Source organism: Myodes glareolus, chromosome 8, assembly GCF_982192425.1.
Source record: "Myodes glareolus chromosome 8, mMyoGla1.1, whole genome shotgun sequence".
NCBI lineage: Eukaryota > Metazoa > Chordata > Mammalia > Rodentia > Cricetidae > Myodes > Myodes glareolus.
The window spans coordinates 56,196,151-56,212,921 of record NC_142033.1 but is presented as its reverse complement, the minus strand read 5'-3'; the positions used below and the strand labels follow the sequence as shown (position 1 = coordinate 56,212,921).

Genomic DNA, 16,771 nt, shown 5'->3' with positions numbered 1-16,771 from the left:
AATAAATTTTTAATCGTGGATTCTGTTGGCTTAAAGAAAGGTTGCAATGTTACTTCAGAGAGTCCCGGAGTACACCTCTTCAGCCCCATCTTCAATAACCTACATCACTATGGTGTACCCATCCAAGCTCTATCCAATGGCACAAATGTCCCACATTTAGAGAGATGGCCTTACAATTTCAGAAATAGGGGCCTGGGGAGCAGAGAGGCAGGCCCGGGGGGAAAAAGACAAGACAGGCTGCATAAAAGCTTAGAGCTTCAGTTGCCATCACACCTCTCCATAACCACACCAGGAGCCAGAAAGTCATAAACCAAGGCCTTCACCCTCCTCCTTCCCCCAGCCACACACATGTACACACAAAGGGACCAGGAGGAATTGCTTAGAGGAATGCTCTTGGAGAATTATATAACTTAGAAGCCATGCCCATGGGAAAGGGCAAACATTAACTTGGTCAGAACTTGGGTGATAAAAGGCTATTAAAACAAGGGAGAGCTGGGACAAGAAAGTCCAATTCTTATCGTGGACAGCAGAACTTGGAGTCTTGTCACAGTTGTGGCCACTTGAGTGGGGTCCTCTAGCCCTACTGCTCTTCTTACTTCCATTTGTGTCTGAGACGCTGGTCTGGGGTGAGAGGTCACCAGTCTTTACTGCTGCTCAACCCCCGTGGCTGAAGTCGGGACCTCCCTGTAAGCGCCTGTTAGTCGAGGGTGACGATTATATCTCTGCAGTCATGGCTTTTCCTGTGGGGTTCGGATGGGGAGCAGCCACTGCCGCTTATCAAATAGAAGGTAGGGGACGATGCTTCTCCCTTGTTGGGGCTGGAATGGATGCTTCTGGTGGGTTCTATAATCCTGGGTAGGAGGGCGGAGTGTTGAACAGGCAAGAGCAGAAAAAAGATGCAAAACACATTATAAATGAAACTCGTTTTTAGACAGAAGAGGCCGCAGTCCCTCTCTCCCTCCTCAAATAGAAGGGATGAGGGTGGGATTTTGTTGCCTTGCACTGGGTCCCAGCCATGTGAGAAGTCAGTTTACATCGGATCCGCTGCTTTCCTGGTTGACTTCCTGAACAAGTTTGCCAAGTGTTTAGAAAGGAAGGTTTTCTCCCACTGACTAGAAGAGTGTTGGATTAATTCCTCCCGATAGCTCTTTGTTAGCTGGTAGACATGCTCTGCTCTGTCCCAAGTGAGACAAAGCTAAGTATTATTTTAAACATGTCACCTGTTTCCTGGGTGTGTTCCTAAGAGAGGAATAATGAGCTATTGGGTATAAATGCTAGATCCAGTTGTGTTTGGTGGCTTAGTGTCTCAGTACTAGTCGCCACCCCCACCAGATGAACATTGTCCCCACACCTGACACATACATGGTCTGTTCATCTGTAAAATAGAAAACAACTATCCTCTTGTCTTACCAAAAAAAAAAAATGGAGAATTCTTTCCTTCCTTCGTTTCTTCCTTCCTTCCTTCGTTCCTTCCTTCGTTCGTTCCTTCCTTCCTTCTTCCTTCCTTCCTTCCTTCCTTCCTTCCTTCCTTTCTTTCTTTCTTCCTTTCTTTCTTCTTTCCTCCCTCCCTCCCTCCTTCCCTCCCTCCTTCCCTCCCTCTCTCCCTCCCTCCCTCCCTCCCTCCCTCTTTCTCTCTCTCCCTCCCTCCCTCCCTCCCTCCCTTCCTTTCTTTTTTTCCAAGACAGTGTTTCTCTGTGTAACAGCTCCGCTGTACTGGAACTCACTCTGTAGATCAGGCTGCCCTTGAACTCACAGAGATCTGCCTGCCTCTGCCTCCTGAGTGCCGGGATTAAAAGCATATGAATAAAGAATTCATAACAGCTACCACAGTGAAAATGTTTATTTGGTCGTAGAAGCATATGATGAAACCCTGGGTTAACCAAAGGTAAAATGTTTCTTGTGGCTTTCTGTGGTTGCTGTAACAAATGATGCCAAGCTGTGCTGCTTAAGCAACTAAAATCCGTTCTCTGACAGTTCTAGAGGCTAGGACTGGCCCTTTGAAGATGTAGTTAGCTACATTGTGCTGGAGTAGGATCTACTGTAACTGATCCACTGTAACTGATGTCCTCATACAAAGAAGTTTGGACACTGAAAGAGACCCACAAGAATACCCTGTAATACCAGGCAAGCATGCCTTTTAATCCCAGCATTTGGCAGGTAGATTTCTGTGAGTTCAAGGCCAGCCTAGTCTACAGAGTACATTCCAGGATAGCCAAGGCTACAGTGAGAAATTCTGTCTCAACAAGCAAACAAACAGACAAACATCCACAAACCCCACAAAGAAAACAAATAAAATAACAAAAACAAAATTCATGTGGCAATAATAGGGAAATGAGAGCGACACAGCTATAAACTAAGAAACCCCAAGAATCAGTGGCCACCACCAAGGACTGAGAAGGGCTGAGAAAGGGTCATAGTGAAGGCCCCAGTGGCAGCAGGGCTCTGCTGATCCTTTGAGTTTGAGTTGCTCATTTGTGATAAAGGGACAGAGATCAGATTTCTGTGATTTCTACTCACTGTCTTGGTCTTCTTTATAAAAAGCTAGTATTTAAATCGAAACAGGTCAGTCAATGAAGTAATTTCTGATTGTGTAAGGGCTGGACTGCCTTGCTTATCGGTTGCAGGAGGAGTCACGTGGGAGACTGAAAACTACACAGGAGCTGTGGAATCAGTGTCATTTCACCTAACACTGACAGGGTGAGGAGGGAGCCTTTTGAATGGGAGGGGCATTTTCTAGGCAGAGTGACAGAGGGCAGGCTCATCTCCGCACCAACAAGGCTCATCTCTGCTTTTGGTCTCTAGTCTTTACTGCTATCTCCAGACATGTGAAGGAGAACTCTTGCTGTGACTGCCATATACAAGGCATCTCGATGGGCGGATGAGAGCTAGGACTTAAGTGTCCTGAAAGAATGTCTGAGGATGCTCTCTGGTCAGCAGGGATTCCCGCACACATCTTCCCTGAATGATCTCTTTGCTTCTAGATAAATTTTTTACAAGGTCAGATGGATTACCGAAAGACCAACGCCTAGTTGAGGCATTATATGGAGTCAGAAGCTGCTGAGGAAGAGAGACACCGTTTTCTTTAGACACAAGTCGCTTGATAGGTTTCCCGTGACCCAGTGGTCATCCCTGCACTTGTGTATATGTGACTGACAATGACAGCTCAGCAGGAACTGTATATGTATCATATATATGTATATACATACATACATACATGTATATGCATATTAGAAAAGGACATGAATTTAAAGGCACTATAGGCAGATAGCGGTAAGGAGAAATGGATATGAGCAATATACACTGCACTTTACTATGATTTTTTTAAAAAAAAGAATTTAAAAAGCACCTCTTTTTTTTTTTTATAAAAGAAACTACTCTTAAGTTAGGCTGTAGTTCATTTACATTTAAGTTAGATTCCCATTCTCTTTGAATATAAAGACTTAGGGGTGAAATTTTGTTTCTTTTAAGTCTGCTTTCCTTGTTAATCTCTTAGTTATAAAAGCTAACTTAAACCTTGACCATAGTCGCTATTGTAATGAACTTGCCTGGTCTCAGTATTGGCTTCAGAATTCCCAGTATCAGTTTCCCAGTATCCAGTATTAACTGCATGATTTTTTATGCATGATTTCATAACAATTCTTAATTGTTATGCCTTAACAATTATTATTTTATTTTATGTGTGTGAGCGTTTTGCCTGCATGACATATGTGCTCCAGCCACATGCATGCCTGGTGCCCAGGAAGGTAAGAGAAAGAGAACTCTTGGATTTCCCGGAACTGGAAGATACAGATTGTGAGCCACCATGTGCATGCTGGGAACCGAAACCCCACCCTGTACACAAATAGCAAGTACTATTCTTGAATCATCAATAAATATTCTTTCAAGCTCCCCTATGCTTTCCTCTCCACGTTTTTGCTGTTTTAACCGGAGTGAGGCTGCTTGATGTACCAAGGAAAGTGCATTTGAGATTCTTGTGGAGATACAATGTAATTGGGGAGAATATTGTGGTGGACATTAGGAAAATGAGGAAAGAAGTTAAAATACTCTTTATCGAGAATGTCTATGAGAAAACTTTATCAAACACAAATCAACTAAATGTTTAGGTAATAAAGATAGTCCACCTAGTCCTGGTGTTTGGCGCATGATGACAATTAAGACTCATAGTCAACACAAAAGTGATCTTATTAAAAATGTTATCTTTTTTTGTAATTACTCTGACTATACAGCTGTAGTCCACCTAAAGAACTAAAAGTACAGTCTGAGACTTGTTTTCCCAAGGACATTTTCTTTTAAAAACAGTTGTTATTTTATGCATATGGACGCGTTATCTGATTATACATCAGTATACTATATGTGTGCTTGGTGTTCATGGAGGCTAAAACAAGGCAGCAGATCCTCTGGAACTGGAGTTACAGTTATAAGCTGCCACGCGGGTAGTGGGAATTGAACCTAAGTCCTTGGGAAGAGAAGCCAATGCTATTGTCCATTAAGTCCCAAAAGATATTGCCTTGAGGAGTATAGTTGGATTTAACTGAGTTATTTTATTTAGGTCATTTCCCCCTCAATTCTGTCTAGTAAAAAGTTGTTCAGATAAGGCTAAGGAGCTCAAAAACTCCAAGTCTATGAAGCTCAAATTTGAAAGAGAACTCACTCACAACCTCACACCTTGCAAAATATCAATGGATTGAATGGGTCCTTCAAAATGGTACCACGTGCTCCTGGATTTTCTGTATATGTAGCTCAGACCTCACCTCTGACGACAATCTGTTAAAAGGAAAACGTTAGACAAACTGATTTTAGCTGGGTTTATTCGAGCAAGGAAATGATCTATGAATTGGCTTGTTCCCGAAGTAGTCAAGATTCAAAAACTTAGAATAACAAGGGCAGACAAAATACTAGTTTTTCATTTTCCTAAATTGTAGACTATGAAACTAACCAGGTTGACTCTATCGTTGTTTCCTGGGTGAGCATGTGCTCTGTCCAGTCCTCAGCCTGTTACCTTTATTCAGTCACTGATGTGAGCAGTCAGTATTTAAAGGCAGAAAAAGGAAGTGCCATGCAGAAAGAGCCTAGTAACACCTCCACATTTGCCTCATTTGGACGTCTGAGTAGTTAGCAGCTGTGACTGGCTAAGTTCCTGGCTACTCTGATTGTCTAAGACTCAGGTACTTGTCACAAGTACACACTCCTTAGTTAGCTTTCATCTATGTATATATTAAGTAAGGTTCCAATTCAGTATGTAAAGGAATAGTTTCAGACAAAATTAACATTCTTCACCTTGTAAAATGGGGAAAATAATTATAGCATTTATTACAGACCAACTACGTATTAAGTGATCTGTGCTAATATGTCATTTAGATATATTATTCATATTTAGGGGCACCATAGAAGGATTGCTGAGGATGACCCACTATAGAATTCTATAGATAACTTGGCATAAGCACACAATGAGTTTTGTAAGTGTACAGTGAGTTTCAATACCAGCATCCAGTTCCACTGAGGACCTGGGGCTACCTTAGCCAGTCTATCCTATCTTTCTGTCTGTCTGGAGGCAGTCTTTCCCATGCTCTTCTGCACTGAGTATGTTAAGGTCTTGGTTTTTTGCCCCTAACCAGCTATTGTGTGTTAACTTTCTATCAACAGCTTCTAGGCTGGGGACCTTGACCAATGTGCTCTGTCCAGTCCTCATTCTGTTACCTCTGTCCAGTCACTGAATGACTTTTCTGTGCTTGCTTGTTTCTACTTTAGAAGTGCTGGGTATGAATTTTATTTTAAACCCTTCTTAGCCCAACAAGGGCAGGTAAAATACTCATTTCTCCGTTGCCTTAATTGTAGAACATGAAACTAGCTAGGTTCACTCTATAGATGTTGTCTGGGTCAGCATATGTAATTGGAGCCCAAGAATGCCTAGTGCATGGTGCTCGTTAACGCTAACACAGATGCTTACCTTAACAGCAATGCTATCACACCCCAGACTGTACTTATTTAGTGGGAATGCCCATATCTGCTATGACTACAAGTTACACACCACCCACTCCTTTCATGCTCTCCACTATTTCTCTGAGCAGCTGCTGTGTGTGAGAAAGTGTGCTTGGCCTTCCCTTCTACCACTGTTTCAATTACAGATGCAGGAAGTACACATCTTGGATCAACACGGTCTGAGTGTAAAAGCGGAGGTCAACTGGTCTCTTTTTCTCATGGAAAATCATTGAATTTTTGTAATATTTCAGCATATGGGACCTTTGAAAGTCACAGCATTGAGTGAAAAGGAGGACTGAGTGACACTGGTACTTGTAAGAACAATTTAGCAATTCAGTGATTTTATTCTGAAACATCACCACGTATCTATTTTTCACCAATTTTTAAAGCATGATAGTCTAAGTAAGTGTATTTGTCTTAGCTCTTTTGGGATCTCTGAGGGATTATTGCACTCAAAACTGAGATATTGTGGCTCTTTCGTTTGGAACAGAGGGCAGTGTCAGAATCTTTGCAAGTGGGGTCACCCTTGAAGCACAGGGCCTGGCCTTTTCATCACCTTTCTCGGTATAGCCATGACTTGCTTATGTATTTCACCAGAACCGTGGCCTTCCTGCTGTGCCTCTTAGTCCTGCCTCTCTTCTGACCACTTCACTGTTTACGGCTCTAAAGAAGAGTTTAATGTTTATTATATAATGGTTTGCTGTGCAGTGCCTTGGGCCTTTTGGAGGAAGGCACAATATAAATCTCATAAATAAATAATAAATAAGTGGTATAAGCAGGAGGAAAATTATGCGTTTTAGGTGAGTTGTAAAGAACATTGCACGACCTATAAAATGTATTTGTTGGAGTAAAGAGACAGGGAAGAAAATGCAGACAATCATTTTACATACAGAAGTGAGGCTTGCCATCATTTTTAAGCATAGAAAACTTACCAAGATTTTTAACCCTTCGTGAGGCTGACTGTACTCTTTTGGGATTAGATGGCAGGTAAGGAGCAAAGCTAGGAGACAGTTCAGTAATGCTGTGTTCATTTCCTCTGTATGCCCTAGAGGAACTATGAACGTGACATTAGAACCTGATTCCATGGCTCTTAGAAGCTTGTAACTCTGTGTGATTTTGAAGAAGGCTCTTAGGGGGTGAATGTGCTTTGTAAAACCCCACAAGTCCTTATTAGAGTCCAAACTACACCATTAAGGCTCCCTGATGGGGCTGGGGTTTGTGGCTCTGAAGGAGGCAAAGGACTCTGCTTTATGAGTGTCATTATGAGCCTTCTATGTTGCACTGGTATCCGTGTTGTGCTTACTTTTGATTTAACTGTCACTTTGGTTTCATGGTTGCAGAAACTGGCGTTCACCTTTGACTATTTCTTGCTCTAGTTTGTCAAAGATGGAATTCTCCAGCCAAGAGATTTGAAGTTATGTTTACATTTAAAAAGCAAGAGAATGAACAGGGCAGGTATATGAGTCAGATTTAGGTCACGTTTATGACCATTCTATACTGACTGTTTCTTTTCCCTTCCTTTTAAAAACTCAGCGAGTCCACACACGAGACACATTTCATTTACCTGCTGTAAATGGCAGCACAAACTCTGCTTCCTGTTTGCTTTTTCTGCTCAACCAAATTCAACTATTTGTCATGTTTCCCATTTTCTACTAATTTGGATTAAAGATCATGCATGTGTGGGATTAGGAAAGTGGCCACCCTTGTATTTTTTTTTTCCTGAAACAATCCTTGCTAGATAGATCTGTTCTTCGTTCAGGTCACCTAAGAAAGAAAAAGGGAAACAATTTTCAAGTGTTTGCCTCTTGTTGCATCAGGAAAATGAAGAGGAGAAGACTTTTCATGTGAACTCTACCATAGTTTAACTAATAGAAGTTGTTTCTGTCAGATCATCTTTTACTTTTCTGTTGCTGTAACAAAACACCTGACAGGAGCACTTTAATTTGTGAAAGTTTTATTTAGGATCATGATTTTAGAGAGATGTTGGTCCACCATGATGGAGAAAGCATAGGCGCAGCAGTTAAGGTGGAGTTAACATGGCAGTTGACCAGGAAGCAGATAGAGTGCTCGATGGGAATCAGGGGCATGTATTACCCTCAAAGACTGGCACCTAGTGATGTGCTTCTACCAGTCCCACCCCCTAAATATACCAAGTCAACCCCCCAAACAAAACAACAACAACAAAAAAACAAAACAAAATGAAACTACAAAAAAAAAAAAACCCAAAACAAGAAGAAAACACCAGTAGCTGGGGCCTGAGAGTTCAAAACATGAACAGTCGAGCCTGTTTCAGATTTACACTATTCTTACAATAATCTTCATTTCATTCTTCTGGTCTTCAATTTGAGATCCACAAAAATCTCAAATTACTGATTTTTCTTTTTTGTTCATACCATAATATTGACAATGGAAAAAAGTGGCAGTTCGGGCAGGAATGACTTTCAAATGTGTATCAGTTGCTATCCACTCACCAACCAGATGCCAGATGCAAACAGCAGGTATAGACCAGGAGACGTAGTTAGAGGGCAGGGAGGGGAAGCTATTGGGTCTCTGCTTATGACGGTGGGTGCCTTTCAGCTTTGGGATGAAGTGACTGATGCCTCAAAAGCCCATCAGGCCTTACTTATTGGCAATGCAGCATTGAATCACGAGCACACCAGGCTCTACATACAGACTATGCAACACTGGATTCTAGCTTCTAAGAGCTTCAGGTGTCTCTGCTGCATAACTGCTCATCTGGTGTAATACGATGCCTACTCTTCTCCCTACCCCTTTGCTTGTTTCAGTGTAAGAACATTGGAGACTCTTGACAGTTTATAATTCTCCTCTGGATTACTTTCCTCAACCTTTCCATTCAAATAAATGTCCTTTAACTATATTAGGAATTTAGCTGCATTCACTCTACAGTTCCAGCCCCTCTATTGAATATTTAGTTTTAACAATCACTTTTATAATTTTTAGGATCAGATTACTTAGTTGCTTTCTTTTTTTTTTAAAAGTCATGCTTTGTTTCCTGAACACTATAATTCTTATAACTCTTTAATATTGCTAGTGTAAAAATTAAATTCTCAATCTAGCAGCCATGCTTTTGGGTTTTTATCCTAAAATTTGAAATAACTTTGTTGGAGAGAAAATTTCACTTTCATGTTCATTGCAGTGTTTTCCATCAGCCAAGTGTAGCGTCAACCTGTACTCACCAATAGATGAATAGCCAAGAAAACATAGTGTAGGCACACAATAAAACACCATGCAGCCTTACAAAGAACAAGAAAAAACAAACTAAAACACAAACCACTTTTGTCAGCACAAAATGGACAGCAGTACACCCAATTAAAAAAAAAAAACAGGTAATGAAAGAGAATGCTGTGTGTTCTCAATCCCTGTGGGATCACCAAACCATTAGGAGAGGAGCGGGGTGGCTACAGGGGGTTGAGAGTAAGGAGACTGAGACTATAATGGTGAAAACCTCGAAGACTTAGGTAGGGTAAGAGGATTAGTACAGGCTTACATATAGTGTGGCAAAGGGAGTTGAAGATTGAGAACTGCACATTTAAAATTGCCAAGAACGTACATTTCAAAGTTCTGGGATGAAAAATTTAAGTACGTGAGGGAATACTTAGCTGGTTCTTCCATGAAATAGTCATAGAACACAGCATCACTTTATAGTCCACAAATAGAAGTCATTATAGCCGGTTAATTTGCAAAATATGAAGCAGAAAAAAAAGATTTAAAAAGGAGAAGATAAAAAGAGAAGAAAAAGAAAAATCCCTAAGAAACAGTTGAAGGAAAACAAAACAAAAATCTTTTTTTGTTAATTTATCATTTTTGAGACTTTTTTTTTAAGACAGAGTTTTGCTGTGTAGTGTAGGCTAGTTTGAAATCTGGTGCCTCAAACTCATGGTCCTTTTGACTCAGGCTCCTGAATGCTGGAATTAAAGGTGTGGACCATAGTATATTACCTTCTTATTCTTATTTATTTTGGTTCTTTCATGTTGGTTGTTTTCATCCAGTGCCTGAAGATCTTAAAATATTTATGAATGAACTAATATGCTGATTAATAGTAGCAACATGTTTAGACTTTCTTTAAGCTAGATTGGTATCATCAATCAGAACAGGGATGCCTGCAAAGGAACAGAGCTCTGCTTGTGTTAGCTGAGGGGTTGACAGTCAGTCCTCACAGAATGGACAGTGTGTGTGTAGGGGCGAGCCAGTATTTAGATCTTAGAGATCATCAGATGTGAAGGCTTTAAAAAGTCTGTCTCTCTGTTTCTCTCGCTCTCCCTGTCTTTGTCTGTCTGTCTGTCTGTCTGTCTGTCTGTCTGTCTGTCTGTTCCTTTCTGTTCTCTCTCTACTGTCCCATTATGCGTGGTGGAATCCTTCTTGATAAGATCTGTCATTTTCACAAAGCATCTCTTAGGACACGAACAATGGATAGAGGTAGCACTGTCTTGTTGATAGAGGAGGTGAACCCAGCAGGCCATCGGAGGCACAGATGATTCCTGGAGTAATTACCAGGATGGGAGGCCACTGTGCTGTCCCCTGTGATGACAGCCTCCAGGGTTGTCAAGCAGAAGTTTTCCAATCTTCTCCAGTTTTCTCCAGAGCCCATGAATCCTTTGTCTTAGTTTCTCTGATTAATTGGTCCTATTTTATTTCCATTTTCCAGAAGTACTTGAATAAATGTGATGCTCTATTGGGACCTTTTTAATGCAAGCTCAGTTGTGGATCTTATTTACTGTCATTTCGATGGAGTGTGAGAGGGAAAAGAATTAAATATGTATGCTCCACTCTGTTTTGAACTTGAAATCTTTATTAACATAAATAAAGACCTTAATATAATATTCATTTATGTATAAGTCTTCATTAACATGCATTATCATATGGGAACACTTCTTAAGCAATGAGGTATTATTTAAAATTAATAAATTGAATGAGTTCCCTCTTCTTTTTGATGTTATCAGTCTCCTCTCAGCACTAAAGCAGCCAAGTTTTGGAAATGTCCTAGGCCTATGCTATGGGGGTGAAGATTAGTGCTACAGACCGTCTCCCTATCCTCTCTACTAAATTTGTAGGTGGGTACTATAATTCTCAGCGTGAGTAGTTCATTGATAGGCTCCCTGCCCTATAAAAGAAATCCAGATGCTTGACTTCTTTTTTTTTTTTCTGTCCACTGTGAGCACAACCTGAAGACGCTACCGTTGATCCAGGAGGATGTCCTTCCTCCAATCTGATCAAGCTGGTACCCAGGTTGCAGACTTTTAAGCCACTCAGACTCTGGTGTCCTATAACAGCCGTCTGAGCAAACTAAGAAAGGGAGAAAATGCAGTATTAATGGTACATTAGACAGTCTAACAGTAGAAAGTGAAAATTTTAGACAGTGGGGGGAAGCTACTTGGGGGACTGGTGGTCAGTTAGTATGTCTGAGAGAGGCCACAGATCTGCGTGTTTGCTTCTGGGATCAGTTACTCAGTCATACATTTGTCATCATCTCTTACCTCTTGTTCTGAACACACAGAATTTTCTTTTTTTCCAACTTAGTATTTTTATTGATTACTTGGGAGTTCTGCATAATGCACCCTGACTGCATTTACTTCTCAGTTTTCTCAGGTCCGCTGCTCCACCTTTGTGACCTCCCTCAAAAATAAGAAGAAAAAAAGAAAAGAAAAGAAAAAAGTCTTCCTGTTCCTTCGTGGCTTCCTAGGTAGTGCCGAAAAGTAATCATTGTCATCACTACTGGCTACGTGGTATCTATTGATAAAACCCCATTTTTCTTCTTGTACATCTCTTTGTATTGTCAGGGATCTAAATTGAATGCTTGCTTATCATATATGTTGCTGGGAAAATTTTTGTCCTAAGAATAGTTTAATTGTAGAGCCTGTAAAACCTATAGAAAACTCAGGTGAATATTGGTCAGGCAAGAATCTTAAAATTTGGCATGTATATCTTTAGTCTTTCCTGACCCATTTACAGAAGCATTAGGCACTCATAGTTTTGTTTTTTGCCAGGATAGCAACGATCTGAAAATGGGTTTACCTTTATTAAGATATTTGCAAATATCTTCACAACACAGAACATTTTTTTTCTGGATAAGATATCAGCATTTTTTTCTTGCATTCTTACTCTTTACAAGCCCTTATCTCATTGTTTGTCTTTTATAGTTGTGCCGATGATATTATACAGAAAGCTAAATAAGAGTCAACAAATTTAACCTTGAGAAACAAGAAACAAATCATGGTATCACAGTAATTTATTTGAAATATGGGTTTTACATATTGGCCCACCTTTGTTCATGAGTTCTTTTGTGGCAGTAAATCCTTCAGTTAAGACTGGGTATTTGCTCATTTGAATGGATGCATGTCAGCACTGAGCTGGAGAAAGAAAGTCTCAGTTCTGTTATCCCTTCCTGGGCTTCCCCATCTCACAGGCTTGCTGTTCATGAATGCATAAGATAAAGTGACTCTTCGACATTGACTAGAGCATCCGTAGATCCCAGGGTGAGCGGCATAGAGCTCATACAAAAATCTTTCCTCTTATGCCGACATTAATTTAGTCAATCTTTGTTTCTGGCTCAGGTAAACCTCTTTATTATGGCTCCTTTATTATTTCTGTTTTTCCATTAGCTCTAGAATATGTACCGTCTCTTTAGCCTCCTTTCCTCCCATGCCCCTCTGATCTCTTGTGCGTGTTACTTCCATCATTCTCCTACAATTCTACCATCTTATTTTTAAAGGGGATCACAGCTCTGAATATGGGGTACATATTTCATTTGAAACCTACCTCAACCACTTACCAGTTGTGGGATCTTGGGTAATATCTAAACTTTGTAAGCCCCCTTTTCCTTGTTTGTAAAATGGGCATAATAAGAATGCCAATCTCGGTTAATGTAAATAATAAGCATATGTTCACTAGTATCAAGTATTTAGGACAGTGGTAGTCTAACTGTGCTCTCTATATTTTAATAAGCATTAAAAATTTTTGATGCATTTTTATTTCTGTAGGATCTGAACTTACGTGGCAGAAAAGAATTTATAATCTATTCTCAGATGACTCCCCTCTGTGTTTCTTTTCTATTGGCACCTATTCTTTAACCAAAATGAAGCATGTGTATTTTTTAAAAGGTCATGACCTTCATGCCTCTGAACCTCTGCACATGCTGTTCTCTCTTTGCCTGAATGCACATCTCACCTTGGCGCGAAGAAAGAGACACAGAGGGCAAAGGTCCAGGAGTTCTCATTTTCAAGCCTTGGATTTTCTGCTCTGTCACACAGCAGCTTTCTGGTTTGCCCTCTGTGTTATTCCAAGGCTGTCACTGGGAACTTAGTTATGATAGTGGGCAGCTCGGTTCTTGTGCTAAGTAAGCCCCTGAGAGTAACGGTTTTTAACTACATGTCATAAATTGATTTCTTTAAAAAAAATGCTATACATTTATTTATTTATTTATTTATTTATTTATTTATTTATTTAGTGTGTGTATTTGCATGCCTTGGAAGTCGGAGGACAACTTGTGAGAGATAGTTCTCTTTTTCTACCGTTTAAGCACCAGGTGTGGAACTTGGGTCACCGGACTTGGTGTGTGGGGGGGTGCCTTTACTCACTGAACCCTCTTGTCATTCTGTAATAATTTATTTTTTAATACTATTTAGGGCACAATGCCTTTTAATCTGGGTGTGTTTGAGCATGACTCCATGCTTCCCACGAGAACTACTTCATTCCGGGCGATTATACGGCTGTTATCACCGTGTGCTTGTATTTTGAATAGGTTGTTTCTGTCGGTGGCAGCTGGGACCTGATCTTTTTCTTTCATTCCACCTTGTTGTCCTCCTCCTCGGGGTGCCTGAAGCTGCCTCAGCAGAACTGTCTCGGTGTTGCATCTTTCTCAAGGTGTCTTCCCTTCATTAATGTAGGTAATCAGAGTGATTGTAAAGTATGCCTGGGCCAAATACAAGGGCTTTTAAAATTGTCTTCTGTTTTCGATTATCCAGGCCACTGATCCCCCTTTCTTAGCGTGGATAATTGAGAGTGGACCAGGCAGAAGAATTTTAAGCAGAACTGATTGACAAAATAAATGAGATTTAAAATTCCTTTACATTAACTATTTAAAAAGATATTTTTAAAATTTAAAGTAACTTACTTTTCAAAACTATAAATATATTTGCTTTTAAATTGCTTCAAGACAGAAAAAATATTTTCTATTATGCAGGCATTTGCAGAATATTAATTATGAAATACATTTAAAGAAGTTATGAGAAGAATTGAAAATAAAGGCAAGAGGTCAGACAGCTTCAGATTCAATGTCAAATCTTATAACCAAGCCTATGTTTCATCTTGGTAACAGCTGACATATGAGACACTTCAAATGCGAAAATCTCTCTCAGTAGTACAGGCTGCTATTGTTTACCCCTAATGAGCAGTGGTCATTTAGAGAAGGTCATTTTTGGAATGTGTATTTAAGAATAAAAAGATTACCTCTTGTGTTCATCTTCATATTTTCCCCATGCACCACTGAATGCAAGTAGAAATGTATCTTCATGTCACTAGGCTGGGAATTTAGGGGACAATTCCTCAAAGGAACAATGTTGTAAATGGGAGTCAGTGTCACAAAATCCCCTTCAGGTGCATAATGAGATAAATAGATTTCAGAGGTTGGCTTGGGAATTAGGAGCATAATGTAAGAGGCAATGATGAGTTTCTGGGCCGCTGACACACAAACAAGGCTGATGAAACATTACCCGTTTTACATTGGGATTTGCCAAGCTAAAGCTTAAAGTTTCCCATAGCACCTATGAATAATCATTTAAATATAGGCTTTGAGACTTGGGGAAAAAGTGCATTATTTACTCTAAAGACAAAAATCTTTCTTGGAGTTATTGCAGTCCGTCATGCAGATGCATAACTGGGGAACTTAGAAAATGCAACATTTTCTCTTGATAGCCCATTGCTTTATACGACTCATAAATTATTATCCAGGCCTAGGCAGCAGTCCCAGGTTAGGGGCACACACTAGTGAGGATGGAACAGAGTGTGTGCACTACTGGTTTTTCAAGGGGTGAAATTAAGCTCAAGGAAGGATTTTGCTTTTTGCCTCTGGTGTAGTGGGAAGAGGATGTGGAAGGAGTAAATGATGAGAAATATACTTACAGTCCTTTGTTGGACTCCTGCTTAGGACTTGGCAAATGTTGGTCCAAAGAAATTCCTGTTACCCAGCTGGCTTGCTGAATGGAGAACTGAGAAACCCTTAATTCAGACATTACACATCTGAGGCTCAATGTCTTCAGAGGATGCTCCCAGTATTCTTTCCCATGGCTCAAATAAAAGCCAGATGCAGCCACACTAAAGCTATGACATGGCTGGCTTGTTGTTGAATACTCACTTCTCTCTCTCTCTCTCTCTCTCTCTCTCTCTCTCTCTCTCTCTCTCTCTTTAAAATATTTATTTATTTATTATGTATACAATATTCTTTCTGTGTGTATGGTGAAGGCCAGAAAAGGGCACCAGACCTCATTACAGATGGTTGTGAGCCATCATATGGTTGCTGGGAATTGAACTCAGGACCTTCGGAAGAGCAGGCATTGCTCTTAACCGCTGAGCCATCTCTCCAGCCCCTCACTTTTCTCTTGTTCAGAGAGAAAAGATACAAGATTATACAGAAGATGTTTGTCTTCACATTGAAGAAGATACCCGGTTTCCTTGGCAAGGGATTTGAATAAGTATAACTACTTATTCAAATTGCTGATGTATAGTTATTAGCCTATGCCAATCAAACATAGTCTATAGTGGTTATAGCTTGGTTATAGACAGGTGAATAAAAAGATCATTTGAATAAAATCTGAGGGGAGGAGGCAGGCACACAAATATAATGGCAATGTTTACTAATGAACATACTACTGGTGCAAAAGTCAGAGGAGTGTCAATGCAAGAATATAATGTGTGAGAGATTGTTTGTGGTATCTAAAATGCATTTGAAGGAGCCAGACTTTTAGTTCAGTTTTCAGGGAATGACACCATGAGGTGAGTGTCAGCAAATGAAACATTTTTGAAGTAAGGTATGAAAGCATGAATCCTTGAACTGCATTTGGGGAAAGATACAGTCATGCCCCTAGAAGTAGACCAATGATGTTGAATTTACATAATTTAGAATGTATGTGAATCACTTGGAGTTCTAGTCATTTGGAGCCCCTTGTAGGACCACAAAAGGAGAATATTTGCAAAGAACATCTGGGAAGGTACATGCTTAGAGAAGTATTCTAGATGACGTTTTCCACTTAGCTAACCAGGAGTAAATGCAGTAAAGAAGTAGACTTTGGGGTTGAATGACTGATAACTCTTACAGGTTCAATTGGCTTTGACATTCTTTTAGAGTCTTAGTTAGAGTTTCTATTGCTGTGAAGAGACAACATGACCATGGCAACTCTTATAAGGAAATGTTTATTTGGGGTGGCTGACAGTTCAGAATTTTAGCTCATTATCATCATGATGGGGCATGGTGGTGCACAGGAAGACATTGTACTGGAGAAGGAACTGCGAATTCTACATCTTGATCCAAAGGCAACAGGAAGTGAACTGAGACATTGGGTGTGGCTTGAGCATATATGAGACCTCAGTTCCTGCTTCTGTAGTGATACACTTCCTCCAACAAGGCCATACCTACTACAGCAAAGCCACATCCTCTAATAGTTCCACTCCCTATGAGCTTATGGCGACAATTACATTCACACTACACTTGGGATTCTCAGGAAGTATCTAGGAGTGAGCTGAGGATTTGTATCTTCTTTTCAGGTTAGAGTTGCACCTA

The 16,771-nt window shown here is 40.2% G+C and overlaps 1 protein-coding gene across 2 annotated transcripts in view; it reads left to right on the top strand.

Annotated features, from left to right (window-relative positions):
- Positions 1–481: 481 nt before the first annotated feature.
- LOC125387613 (cytosolic beta-glucosidase) overlaps positions 482–16,771 on the top strand; it is a 124,791-nt gene continuing 108,501 nt past the window's right edge. Inside the window, exon 1 of one of the 2 annotated variants that reach the window (XM_048415319.3) lies at positions 482–788. In XM_048415319.3, the coding sequence (XP_048271276.3) occupies positions 731–788 (58 nt within the window). In that variant the 5' untranslated portion in view covers positions 482–730. The remainder of the gene's footprint in view (positions 789–16,771) is intronic. The other variant, XM_048415320.3, reaches the window with a different exon arrangement.